Source organism: Lygodium microphyllum, chromosome 22 (assembly GCF_053477565.2).
Source record: "Lygodium microphyllum isolate KBCC chromosome 22, Lygodium_microphyllum_v1.1.10, whole genome shotgun sequence".
Classification (NCBI taxonomy): Eukaryota; Viridiplantae; Streptophyta; class Polypodiopsida; order Schizaeales; family Lygodiaceae; genus Lygodium; species Lygodium microphyllum.
The window spans coordinates 82066998-82080610 of NC_141156.1; the positions used below are offsets into that span (position 1 = coordinate 82066998).

The 13613-nt window shown below is 42.5% G+C and overlaps 1 protein-coding gene across 6 annotated transcripts in view; it reads left to right on the forward strand.

Moving 5' to 3' along the window:
• LOC148017346 (uncharacterized) overlaps nt 1-13613 on the forward strand; it is a 117471-nt gene that overhangs the window by 86140 nt on the left and 17718 nt on the right. For 4 of the 6 annotated variants that reach the window (XM_087663425.1, XM_087663426.1, XM_087663424.1 and 1 more), the window contains 3 exons: nt 6007-6127; nt 6260-6320; nt 6563-6663. In XM_087663425.1, the coding sequence (XP_087519551.1) occupies nt 6007-6127; nt 6260-6320; nt 6563-6663 (283 nt within the window). The remainder of the gene's footprint in view (nt 1-6006; nt 6128-6259; nt 6321-6562; nt 6664-13613) is intronic. The other 2 variants (XM_087663428.1, XM_087663429.1) reach the window with 1 other exon arrangement.

Sequence of the window (13613 nt, forward strand, 5' to 3'; positions counted from 1 at the left end):
ATGGTGACATGAGGACGAAATAGATTGATGAAGAGGAGAGGATTGATAGAGTCCTTGATCCCATTCAGGTTGCACGGATAAAATATAGTTGCTTCATTCTCACTGACGGATGTAGTGATTGTAAGAAAGAGGGTATCATCAACATACTCATCTCATGTCCACTCCACACTTACTTTTTGTGGGTCATAGACACTGTGCCAAGAGGGAGCGGGAAAACGACGGGTACATTTATCTACTACCACATTCGACAAGCTATCATCGAGGTATATATCGTCTTTTAAATTTGTTTCACTTTGTTTCATTATAATTTATTTATAACTATCTATCTCTTGATTCTCTCTAATATCTATCTCGATTTTCTCTTTTCCCCAAACCTCTCTCTCTTGATTCTTGAATCTTTGGAGACTCAACTCTCTCTTTCTCTCTCTAAGTTCTAAGTATTGTTACTTGTAATTTGTGGTTGTAGGTGGGCCCCTCGAAGGTGGTGCAAGGTATTATTGACAATGCATCGAATTGTTGGTGCATGGCCCATTTGCTTGAGGCGGAGTTTTCCACGATTGTGTGGATTCCATGTGCAAGTCATTGTTTGGACTTGCTCATGGAGGACATTGGGAAGCTCAAGTGGGTGAAGAGGGTGGTCCACAAAGTTACATTAGTTGTCACCTTCTTCATAGTAAAGTAAAGGTACTTGCGATGTACCATAAGGATAGCACACTCCAGTTGAAGAAGCCATATGTAACTCAGTTGGCTTACATGTGGTTGTTGTTCGAGTGCCTTTATGAGGTGCGGTAGATAGTGGTATTCTCTCCATGGAATGAGTGGGATGAGCATGAGAGGAGGCCAAAGCCATGTATCTCTTGTGCCTCAATGAGCAGTTTTGGCAAAAAGTCTGTGTCTTTGTCAGTGTCATGACTTTCTTTTATAGGGTGTTATGTATGAGTGATTGCGAGGGGTTCACCATGGCCTTCTCGTTCACTTCTTTAGAGTGGCATTGGTGGAGACACGTGCTTGCACAGTGATCATAGAGACACGGTGCGCACATGTTTTAGAGATAGTAGAGAGGAGATGGGCATGGATGCATAAGCCTATCCATGGTTTTGTAGCATTGGTACATCTGACCTACAAGTCGCCGGCGGTCATGGATGGTAGAAAGCTTTGTTTGGACCAGCTTGCTTTCTTTTCGTGTGGCTTTTGTGGATGACCAGAATGCACTGTTGGAGGAGCTAAGATGCTATGCGGATCAACAAGGGCATGTGGCTTTTGCTGTCAAAAGATGATGTACGAGCGAGATAGTAGGGTTGGCGGGGAGGAACACGGAGTGAACTCGGCAAACATGGAGAAGAGAAGAGAAGAGAGAAGAAACTCTGATGAGTGGAATGATGAAGTTCCGAATAATGGAGTGAATGTGATACAAGGGAACAAGGGTACCGTAGCACAAGGAAGATGATGAAGATAGCCACGAACCACGAACTGCAATGTCCTCCTGAAGGGGTGTGAGGGTAGTGGAGAGGCTGGAGAGAAGAGGTGACGGACTGAATGAATCAGCCGTGAGGAATGAATATGAGAGTGGCCTATAAATAGGCACAGTTAGTCTAGGATGGTGCTCCTTTTTAGGGTTGCAAACCCTAAACACAAAACGCAAAAACTCAAAAACACAAACTGCAGGTGAAGGGTGAAGGGTTTCTCAACACCCCCTCTCAGGCCTAAAAAGGGGAACAAGAGAAGAGTAAGGTGGAGATGCAATGCTACATGCTGAAGAATGCTCATGTAGTTGGTGCCACTTGGACAGTGTCCCTTGTGGGAAAATTGTTCACTTGCCCAAGTGCCCTAGTACAAAGATGATGAAATCATGCAATGTATAGGAGGAATGTCGGACCTTGTGTGGTGCCGAGAACCATAAGGATATGCCCGTACTCGATCTCGGGAGATGGCTCCATATGGACCAAGGGACGAAGGTAAGAAGAAGAGGAGGAAGAAGATGTAGAGGATCCCTAAGATCCAAGATTTCCACCGGAAAGGTAACTTGTAGTAAAGGACAGTAGACAGAGTGAACTGGAGAACTCGAAACTTAACCTTGGGAGAGAAGCCCCTAGCTCCGTGTATCCATGCTGGAAGGAATACGAAGGCCTCGTCACTAAGTCGCGGCTGAACCTCCGAGGTCTCGATCTAGGTGGTACCTAAAGATCTTGGGTATCAGTAGAAGAGACGACTGGTCGAAGACATCCACCCCAAGAAAGTAGAGGATGGGTGAAGAATTTCATGTGGAGTAGGTTCCCCCTCTGAGGTGGGAGGTGAAGGGGCCCCAGCTGAAGTTGAAGAAGTAGATGCCCCCTTTGAGGGCAAAGAAGTAACATCTCCCTCTGAATCTCCCTTTGAAGTAGATAGGGAATCCAAAAACTCATGGATCACAGACTCCAAAATGTCTGATGACGAAGGAAGTGCCGTCGGTCGTGCCGAAAAAGGTATTTGGGGTGCTGAAGAGCTCCTAGAGGTTGCCTCTAGAACCTGAGTAGTTGAGGGTGGGGAAGGGTGGGGCTCAGAATGAGCAAGAGGTGGGCAACAGTCGCTGTCTTTGAGTGGAGCGGACTGGGTAGCTGAAGAAGAGGAAGGAGTCGAGCAACCACTGTCTCTTGAAGGAGTAGACTGACGAGGAGACGATATCAAACAATCATTGTCTCTCGATGGAGCGGACTGCAGATCCGTAGGTCGTGGAAGCCATTGTACCTGAAAATAAGTGGGAGAAGACTGCCGCTGGCATTGCGATGATCTCCAAGAGGTCATAGCGCCAATCGATCCTCCATGTGCTCGAAAGGACTTAGTGCGCATTGGATGTTCTTATTGCTTTGAGCATAGTACTCTAATAGCCTATGTAAAACGATCTTTGTGGCCCAGAAAGGAGAGGTGGCACAAGGAGTGCCTGGTGGAAGATGCATATACTCCGGGGGGGTGGGGAGCAAGGGTCGACGTCGGCAAGCATTGGTGGTGTGTCTGGTGATGCCACAGTAGGAGCACCCTGTAGTCTGGTCATCTATTAGTAAAGAAGCCATGGATACCAGTGTGCCTTGCTGAAGAAGGAAGAGATCAGCCACCATGAACCACGAACTGCAATGTTTGCCTCAAGGGGTGTGAGAGCAGTGTGAAGCACGAACCTCAATGTCCGCATCAAGGGGTGGGAGGGTAGTGGAAGGGCTGGAAGTGAGCTACCAGTGGGAGGAGGATGTGACCAGCAGTAAGAAGTTGCAACCAGTAGAAAAACGCAGGTGAGGAGAGAAAAAGACTAAAAACGCAGGTAGGACAGCCTGCAGGAGAGAGAGAGAGAGAGAGAGACTAAAAACGTAGGCAGCAGGTGAGAGAAAGACTAAAAAGGTAAGCAATACAACCTGCAGGAGAGAGAAAGACTGAAAACGCAGAAAAAAACAGTAGCAGGAGAGAGAAAGACAAAATGTAGGCAACAGGACTGTGATGACGTGGTAGGTTGTATGGCAGCAGGTCTGCACAGGAACAGTAGTTGCCTGGCTAGAATCGGCTCTAAACTGCGTGAAGAGGGCTGGAAATCAGGTGCCAACTGATGGAGACAGCAATGGACAGCTTCGGCTGAGATGTCCTCCGCGAACGGGGTGTGGGCAGCAAGCTGAAACACCTGAAATCTGCAAAAACGAGATTTTGATGCAGCGGAAGAAGAAAAGAAGTGGATGCCGAACCCGCCACCGGTCTTTGCCTTCACTGGAGTGGAGGATCTTTGCTGCTAGGTGAGCAGATCCAGCTCTGATACCATGCCAAAAGATGATGTACCAGCGAGACAGTAGGGTTGGTGGGGAGGAACACGGAGTGAACTCGGCAAACATGGAGAAGAGAAGAGAAGAGAGAAGAAACTCTGATGAATGGAATGATGAAGTTTCGAATCATGGAATGAATGTGATACAAGGGAACAAGGGTGCCGTAGCATAAGGAAGATGATGAAGACAGCTACGAACCACGAACTGCAATGTCCTCCTGAAGGGGTGTGAGGGTAGTGGAGAGGCTGGAGAGAAGAGGTGACGGACTGAATGAATCAGCTGTGAGGAATGAATATGAGAGTGGCCTATAAATAGGCACAATTAGTCTAGGATGGCGCCCCTTTTTAGGGCTGCAAACCCTAAACGCAAAACGCAAACTACAGGTGAAGGGTGAAGGGTTTCTCAACATTTGCTTCTTCCACTTGTTGGAGGAGAGAGTCACTTGTTAAGCCTTTATTTTAGTGGCAAAACTTTAGATATACATTGGAGACCCTCCAGCCCTTAGCCATGAGAGTCCTTGCTTAGGATTACTCTTCGGGTGCATGTGAGAGAAATTGGAGTGCTTATTCTTTCATTCATACGAAGATTTCACAATCAGCTTAGTACACACTAGTTAGAGTGGATAGTCTATTGCCATACTAACTTAACACATGATGAGAGCTATGATGAGCATGGGTAGTCCAAAGCATGTAAACACTTAGCCATAAAATTTCATATTTGTTGTTCTAAACTTTAAAGTTTATATTTCACAATTTAGACTTTAGCATTTACAATCTCATGTGCATTTAGGTGAATGTTGATACATTCAAGTTTGTGGGTGACTCTCTTTTGAGTGTGCATTAGGTGGTGGATGAGGAGGAGGAGATCATCTTTGCATAGCTCTATAGAGAGCTTATAGCAGTAGATACTCGTGACACAGTCAGCGTGCTCGTGGGTAAGGAGTTTCGGTAGGTGGTAGCAGGGGCATGGTCATTCGGCGCCCTCCGACGTCGAGGAGGGGTGATTTGAGTGGCTTGCAAACATATGTAAGGCGGGGCTCTTGCAGCTCCCATCCTGTGCCTCACGATGACATCCCCCCGTTGCCTACAGTGTCGGCACCTAGGGAGCCATCATTTGATGATGACGGTAACCTCATCAGTGAGGATGAGTATGAGTGTGTCTCATCATCCAGCACCGAGGAGTCATCTTTAGACTCTCTTGATAGAGCACTCGGATGGTTTCAATGATGATGATAGTGATGCCTCATCATAGATTCATAGGTCTCTCTCTTTTTTGTATCTACTATCATTGTATCCACATGCCACTATGATCCATCATCCATGTATGTATTGGACTCCAGTTGTATCGCATGTTGTGCATGGCGCATGCGACTGCGAGGGCCACCCTCATGCATTCATCTTATTTTGTAGTGAAATGGCTATTTCCACTTTAAACATGTGCTCTATCATGTAATGATTTATGGTTTTTAATGAAACCAGGCTAATTTTTTTGTCATACTTATATCCATGTATCTTATAAAATTATAAGATACCATTTAGAGCCGTACTTTATTGTACCATACCATGTCATACCTTTCGTACTTGACAACTATGATGGGCATTGATGTTCAGCCCAAGCAATTGTTGCAATGGATTTCTCTAATATACTAGACTTTGATTCAGCCATACTTCTTATCAATATGGCTTCCCTTTGTGTTTTTCTAGTATGTTGGCACATACATATCCCTCCTCCAAATGGTAAGACCCAAAACTCTTCTTCTTTGGGGCATCCTTGATGAAGGTGAACCCAAACCTTATCTTAACTACTTGAAAACTCATGGTGCATGTAAAAGTAACTCTGGGTCCACTGTAATCACATTTCCACCTGATCAACCTTAACTAGAGAGCAAAACTTTGCTACTAAACCCCTATGCTCAATAAGATTTTTCTGAAACACGTCACTTGATTATCCTCTTGATTCAAGACATTGGATTAGCTTACTTATCTTATGCTTTTCTTCTAACTGTATGTAATCTGTCTCAAGCGTCCAAAGCTTCTTTGAAATAAGAAAAGTTGTCCGAGACTGAAGTCTGCTGTATGCATGTGGTCAAATTTTCTACAGTGTTTGATCTTCCCAAATATCAGATTTCAATGTTTTTCACATCTAAGACATCACAAAGATTGCACTGCCTTTCATTGATTTTACTGCTTCTTCCTGCCTACCTTCTGAAGTTTCTGATGGCTTTATGCAGAAAAATGTGAGTGAGATAATTGCTAATGATCTGTTGGGACTTGCCAAAACTGTGAAGAGGTCAAGCATTTCCCGCCTCAGCCTCGTTCAGAGTCATGCTGAGCTGCAAAAGAGAAATGCAGGTTCATGATTTGTAATGAGGATATGCACTTCTAGTTTTTCTGCAACTGACATGCAGAGGGTTCTTTTGGTTACATCAGGGTTCTTCTGCAAATTTCTAACTCTGATGTATGATTACGTTGCCTGGCTTTCAGAAAACAGAAAATTGGGATTTTTGGGTCCTCGACACTCAGAGACATTGTTTACATTCTCAAGGTTTCTGTTTGCTCTATGTAGATCACTTTTAAGGTCATTTATAATCATGCTGTATTCCTTTTGAAGACTTGAAGATACTTCTGAGAACTTTTAGAACTATTTTATGATGAAGAAGAAGGGAAGATTCATTTGAGTTACCTTTTCCTGTTTATTGTAGTGAGTATAGATTCTTGGAGTCTATTTATCTCCTTACTGCAATGGCTTGACCAAGATGAATAACAATATTTGTTATCTTTGTACAGAGCTTTGGCATGGGCATTATGTGGAGGAGGATGGCTTCAAGAACTAGAGTTGGGATTTCCTTTATGGGAAAGAGATCTTAAAATAATTGCTGAAGCTCTTAGTGAGTGATTCTTCTTTTAGGGTTGGCTTAGTGATCTCATCACAAAAGTTTTTGTACATAATGAATATATAGGTCAATTCAAGCTTTATTAGTTTCCATATTGCGCGTATGTAAAGGAGTAGTAGCACGTGCGCGCGCGCACGCACACACACACACACACAGATGCCAGTACTTTTGGGTGCCTAGAGGCTATAGCCAAATTTGGATGACCTTGTAGGAGTAGCTTCAGTGGTATACTCCATTGCGTGCTTTTCTGCCTTCTTCCCCTTGGTAGAATTGGATGTTTGTGAAACACGACAATTTCTAGAAAAGGTTGACTAATCAAATCTACCATAAGATGGTAGAAATGAGCCACAGACCTATTTATGCATTTAAGGCTCTCCTTGCTCGTTTGCCTCTTCGTTTTAATCAATCTTTTCTACAGAAAAATCAGTTTTTGGAAGGTGTTCAGCAACTGATCGCTTCTTTTAGCTCGAGGGTCCTATATGCAGGGATGGAAGCATGGGCTGTTTTTAGGGATAATGCATGAGCGTTATCCTGACAACATGGTATTCAGCATGCTTCCTCTTTACGAGCTGAATTGCAGCATGCCCAATCTTTATTGGCCCATTCCTTGTCTATGTGTCAGTTAGGGGATTCCAATGATGACTTGCTCATATGCATTGAATGGTTGAAAGGCAGGGTTCAATATCTTCAGGAAAAGGAATATGCAAAATACAAATTGCTGGCCAGAGCCGAAGCTTTACACGACAATAACTGTCAATCTCATCAATTCTTTACTCGTCTACACCAGAAATATGCTCGGGAAAATATAGTGCATTTAATGCATGGGCAAGGTGTTATGGTGACTGATCCTATCTCCATCATTTGGATGAGTGTAGACTTTTATAGGTCCTTGTTGGGTCCACAAGAGATTCTTTCTAATGCTTTTTCACTCTACTCTCACAGATATATTTGCGACTTGGTTAGTAATAAGGGCTGAGAGGACAGTGAATAGAGACCGAGATAAGGCAATTTCCTCCGTGATCCCTCCATTAAGTGCAATACCAAGCCACAACACCCTGACTAATGATATCAACCTGAGAAATCATGAGCGGACCAAATTCCATTGTAGACATTAATTGCCGCAAAAATGACCAGCTAGCATGATCAAATGCCTTCTCAATATCCAGTTGAAGCATAATAACCTGCTAGCTTGAAGCTTTGGCATAGCCAATTCCCAGTTGAACATTCAAAATGTTATGCATTATATTCTGATCTTTAATGAAACTGTATTAACATGGATGAACCACATGCGGAAATACTTTTTGCAATTTGTTGGCAATGGTTTTAGAGAAGATTTAATAAAAAGACCCCATAACAGAAATGGGTCTCCATTCTTTCAAAGAGATTGGAGAGGGAACCTTAGGCAACAACCTAATGACAACAATCTTCCAATCTAAAGGCATCATACCAAAATTCCACACTTGCTAACACAAGTAAGTTAATGGGTCCTTAAGCAACTCCACATGGGCTGAAAACAGCTCATTAGGAAGCCCATCCCAGCCAGGACTTTAGTCACTCACCTAATGCTCTCATTGTTGGATAAGTTGGCTGATCAAGGTGAGATAGTTGGCTTATCTCTTTCCTACAGTGCCTAGCTTGTGGGTCAATCTTTGGCAGATGATTCTTTTATGTTTCTCAAGGCTGATCGCATTATTGTTAATCGGGCAATGGTGGCGTGGAATCTTTTTGCTTTGGCATCGGATCTTCATATTAATACTTAGAAATCTACTCTACTCTCCTATACGGAGAATGATGTGTAGGCCTTGGACTGGAATGGGATTGTGATCCCAAGGGGAAATATAACTAGACACTTCGGAATTGGATATCCTATTGGTGTGTAGGTAGCTCCCTGTGCCTTGCTAGATTGGATGGCCTCCCGCATTCATGATAGGTTCATGTACTGGAAATCTCAAAGCTGGCCTCTACATTTCAGACTAAAAATTGCTCAATGCTTTATGATTGGTATGATTTTTTTTTTTGCCATTGCTTCCTTGGACTAAGAAGTCCCTTTTGGAATTGGTTCAGCCTATCAGATTCATGTTGTAGAAAAAGGAAGGCAATCGTTTGGGACAGGTGTGGATTTTGTGGCCGCATGTGACTACTCCTAAAAGGATGGGGGGTGCGGCTTTGTTGGATGTTAACTTGCATATGGCTGCTTTGAGACGACTAACCCTTTTGCAAGTTCTATGTATACAGAGTCATCCTTGGTCAGATATTGCTAAATTTTTCATAGAAAAGACATGCATCTCTCATGGTAGCACGGTTATTCATGCTTCGTGGTGGCATGTGCTTAATTCCACGAGGCCTATTAAGGTCTTCCAGTATTTTTTTCTTTCTCTTTTGTTTGCATCCTGGTATGAGATGCTATGTTTTGTAGTTTGGTGCCCTTTTGATGTTCGTAAGAAGGAGAATTCGCTGCAAGGAGAAGTTTTGGCTTTGTGCAGGTTGTTGGATTGTCTGCATAAAGATGTACAGCGAGACATATTTAATCGGATGGCTCGGTTGGGGTTGCAAACAGTCCTTGATAGTGTTAATCTTGGGCAGTCCCATCTTTATTCTTTCAAGCGTATTCGTCAGCACTTTCGGGTGCCTCATGGATATAGTGACATTTGGTTGTCCATACAGGACAGACTTCAGAGGTTCTCTCCTTTGCCTGCGTTATAGCCATTGTATCCATGGCGTGACTAGATGTTTGTGCTCCCTGATGATTTTGAGAAGAGGTCAGCTAATTAGATATATCATTAGATGGTGGAAGCCAAGAGATGGGTCACTAGAAAGGTTAATAAATTATGGCATATTTGGGATAGTAAAAAGAAGTGGCAGGAAAGATTTATCCAGCTTTGGAAGTCTGAGGTTTCGTATCAGGGTAAAGTGTTCATGTGGAGGCTGTGCATTGGGGGTCTTCCAACTGGGGATGTGTTGCGTGCATGAAAGATCTTTGTTGGTCGTTGTGTATTCTGCACTACATGTGATGAGAGATTGCTTCATCTCTTTGTCTCTTGCCCTGTTGCTTGACAGATCTAGAGTTTTATTTCCAGCGTGTCGTCCTTGGTGACTCAGCACCGCATACCAGCTTGTTCATGGATTATGGAAAATATGTCCTCTATGTCTTCCTTGCATTCAGATTATTCCTGCCTTTTCCATTTCCTTAGATGGACAGCCTTGTGGCATATTTGGTATACTTGGAATGCCTTTATTTTTTATTCCTGATATTGCTGCTCCCTGGCTGGCTATTGTTCGCTTTACTCCAATTGTTCTTTTTGTGTGATTTCTTAGTATTACTCATGTAGTAAGTTGTTCTGTTAGCCTGTTGGCTTCATTACAGTTGTTTCCATCCTGTTTGGTTGACTTGAAGGCTTGATGTAAATTATCTCCATACATTAATATACTCTTGTTCACGAAAAAAAAAAGAGAGAGAGAGAGATTAAATGAAATGTTATATTAATATTTGCAAAAGGCCAAAATGACCAATGAGACCATGAGTTACAACCATTTGTGGCAATATAACTGTTTGGAAGAACAATAAGTGTAGAATAAAATTAACTAAATAAGTTACAATAAAGTGATAAAACCTAGTTGATACAATCTATGGTGGTAGAATCTTTATGTACAAAATCCACTACAATCTATGAGATATAAAGCCACTAATAGGGGATATCATGGAGGTACATGCGAGGGGATATCATGAAGACGCATGTGACCTTGCTTTGGCCTGGGCAATGATCTCCTATAACTGCACATGCATGTGAGGCTGCCGTTTATGTCAAGGTGTAGAGCAGCAGTATCAGCCCATAATCAGTACATATTAGTAAAAAGTCTCACTCCTATTTACACTGTATTGCGCATCACTGATATAGAGGGGAGTACTTTGGGGCTTCTATATAAGTATATGGATAAAATTTGCGAGGCCTTGCTTTGCAACAGCTTTTTGCTCCAAGACAAATAAGTTTTTGTTTAACTTTTACACATGTAACTATTTGATATTAATGACTCCTTGATGATTGATCATTATTCTAACTTCTAAGTTTTTAACTTATTTTATCTATAGGGTTGATGAGATTCCTGTAGTGTGGATTGCACGATGGAATTGGTTCCATAAACCAATTCATGTTGTCGCACATATCTTGTATCCCCTTTGGCATAGCGAGGAGCAGTACACTAGTGAGGAGTTAAAGGAGGACTTCATGGAGTACTTGAGGCGTCTCACAGGAGATGATATAGATATGATGAGAAGAGTAGAGGATGATTTGCTAGCATTCCGCAATTATTCTCTTCATTTTGGCCGATCCACAGCTAGACTTCGAGAGAGATAGCTTCAGTCTGTCTCTTGGTGGGAGAAATACGGCAATTGTGCTTCTACTTTGGTATGTGACTGGTGACTTTTATATTTTGAATCTTGATTATCTAATGCATTATGCAACCTAGATAACAAGTTCTGTAATCTATTACCCACTCAAATGTTGATTTTGTGGCATGCATATTAGCAATTGCCAATTACTTAATCTCAATCTCTTAAATTTGAATAGAAACGCATTGTCATTCGGGTTCTCTCGCAAGATTGTAGTTCAGGGCTTGCTGAGAGAAACTGGAGCACATGGACCTTCTTTCACACCAAAAAGAGAAACAAGCTCATAACTGCCTAGCTAGAGCATTTAGTGTTTTGCCATTGCAATCTCCAGCTTCTTGAGAGGACCGCTTTATTCCTTGAGCCTTTACATGTAAATTAGTAATGATTAGTATTATGTATAATTAACTTTTTAACCTCGAGTCCTTGACACTTGACATTGCTAATTTGCTTAGAAGTTGGATTGTAAATTGTGATATGTATGAACATTGAACATATTGAATCTCTTCTCATATGATATATATTTGTCTCATTCATCTTTATAGGTGAATGTTGACAAGATTGATATAGAAAAGGTGTGTGACATTCCGCAGATACCACAAGAGGAGCGAGATATCTACTCCATGCTCTATGAGGAGCTATCGGGCACCGATGCATGAGACTCGTGCATAGAGGAGGGTTAGAGTGAGGGCCACACGTAGTCGTGCATCATAGACAGAGTCAGAGCCTGAGCCTGAGAATGAGGTTGAGGTTGCTTCATCAACTTCTCGATCAGGGTCCTCAGAGTCGGACGAGGAGATGATGCACAGATCCTCAGAGTTCAGATGAGGCATGAGTCATGACTCGTGATATACAGGAGTCGGTTTAGTAGTGTAGAGTCCTGACTAGAGTTGCCAGTTGTTCATTGATATTGATACTTATAGCCTCACTGGACTTTGGAGTTTAGACAGATTATTTATATAACAGAGTTACTATCATTGTATCTTGATCCCACTTATTATGCATCTTGATTCTTGTTCCATTGTTCTTGATGTCAGTCTTTCGCTGCTCTTTAGATCAATAGATTATTCATGAGTCATAAATTCTAATTCATTTTGTTACCTTAAGTTTTGAAAATTGAGTCTTAATTGTGTTAAGTTGTCTTAAGTTTTAACCATTGAGTCCTTAATCTTGACTCCTCAATCTTCACTGGTGAGTCGTGACTTGTGACTCATGAAATGTGTAATGAATCATGATTTCAATCATATGGCATAAAGACTCAAAGTTTTGTGTGAATTTTGGATACATGTTGTTGTAGGCGTTGATATATTTACATACCCAAATATTACCAGTATTTTTTTAGTGTACAATTCGAAACGCCGTTTTTCCGTTTTCAAAATTTGGCCGAAACTACAAAACTCCAATCCGTTTCCATTTCCCTCGTTTCGAAACTCCCCCGTGCAAAGAAAGCTGCTAGTCTTTGCATTGAGGACACACAGAGTGTATGACGACGACAGAAACACAAAGAGACAGACACAAATACAGAGGAAAAAACTCAAACCCTAAACACAAAACTCGAAACTCAAACCCTAAACGCAAAACTCAAAAACTCAAACCCTAAATGCACAACTTAAAAACTCAAACACAGAAACTCAAACACAAACAGAAGAAGGGAGAGAGAAAATACAACTCTGAAGTGAAGGAAAGCTGTAAATAAATGTAAGAGTGTACAGTGTGCTCAAGGGCAGAGCAATGTCGGAGTGTGACATCCATCAAAGATGGATCTTAAGTTTGTGACCACCATTCGGAGTGTAGGAGTGTTGAATAGTAAAAGGCAGCAGACTGGTCACCAAAACGCAGCAGTGTGGAGGCTGGAAACTAGTAAACGTAGCAGTGTACCGCCGATCGGAGGTTGGAAACTGCGCACAGTCTGCTGTAAACAGTAAGTTGAAACAATGTCTGATGTGATAGACGATGATTGGATGATCAAATCACAGCAGATGATGATGTTGCCAGCAGCTGACATCAGCATGGATGGAGGCACTAGCAACAGGAGCAAACATGGATGGAGTGGCAGCAATCTCGACGACTGGACAGCCACGTGGGAGGAGGCTGATGGCTAAAATGTGCACGTGGAGTGAGAAACCTGCATAATGAGGCTGAATGGAGGCAGCCTGTCTATTTATAGATGTGAAAGGACGCTCCAAAAATTAGGGTTTTCACTCAACTCTTTCGAACCGCTCCCTGTTTTAGGTTTTTTACTCCAAAAGAGCATTTTTTAGTGTGTTTTGGGACCGTTTAAGAGGCTAATCAGCAAGTAATGCATGTTTTATCTCAACACCCCCTCTCAGGCCCAAAACTGAGCCGAAAGATTAGGCCAGCCATTGTGATATTTACTTACCCTAATGCATTCCAACCCAAAGCAGCCAGGGCATTGGACAAAGGTGCACGTCAGCTGCCCAGTGGCCTACCAAGACTATAGAGGCAATGGTTATCTTACCAACGGAATCCAAGTAGTCACCCCAAAGAGAACAGGTCATCAGACAAAGAGTGTACGTTGGCTGCCCAGTGGCCTACCAAG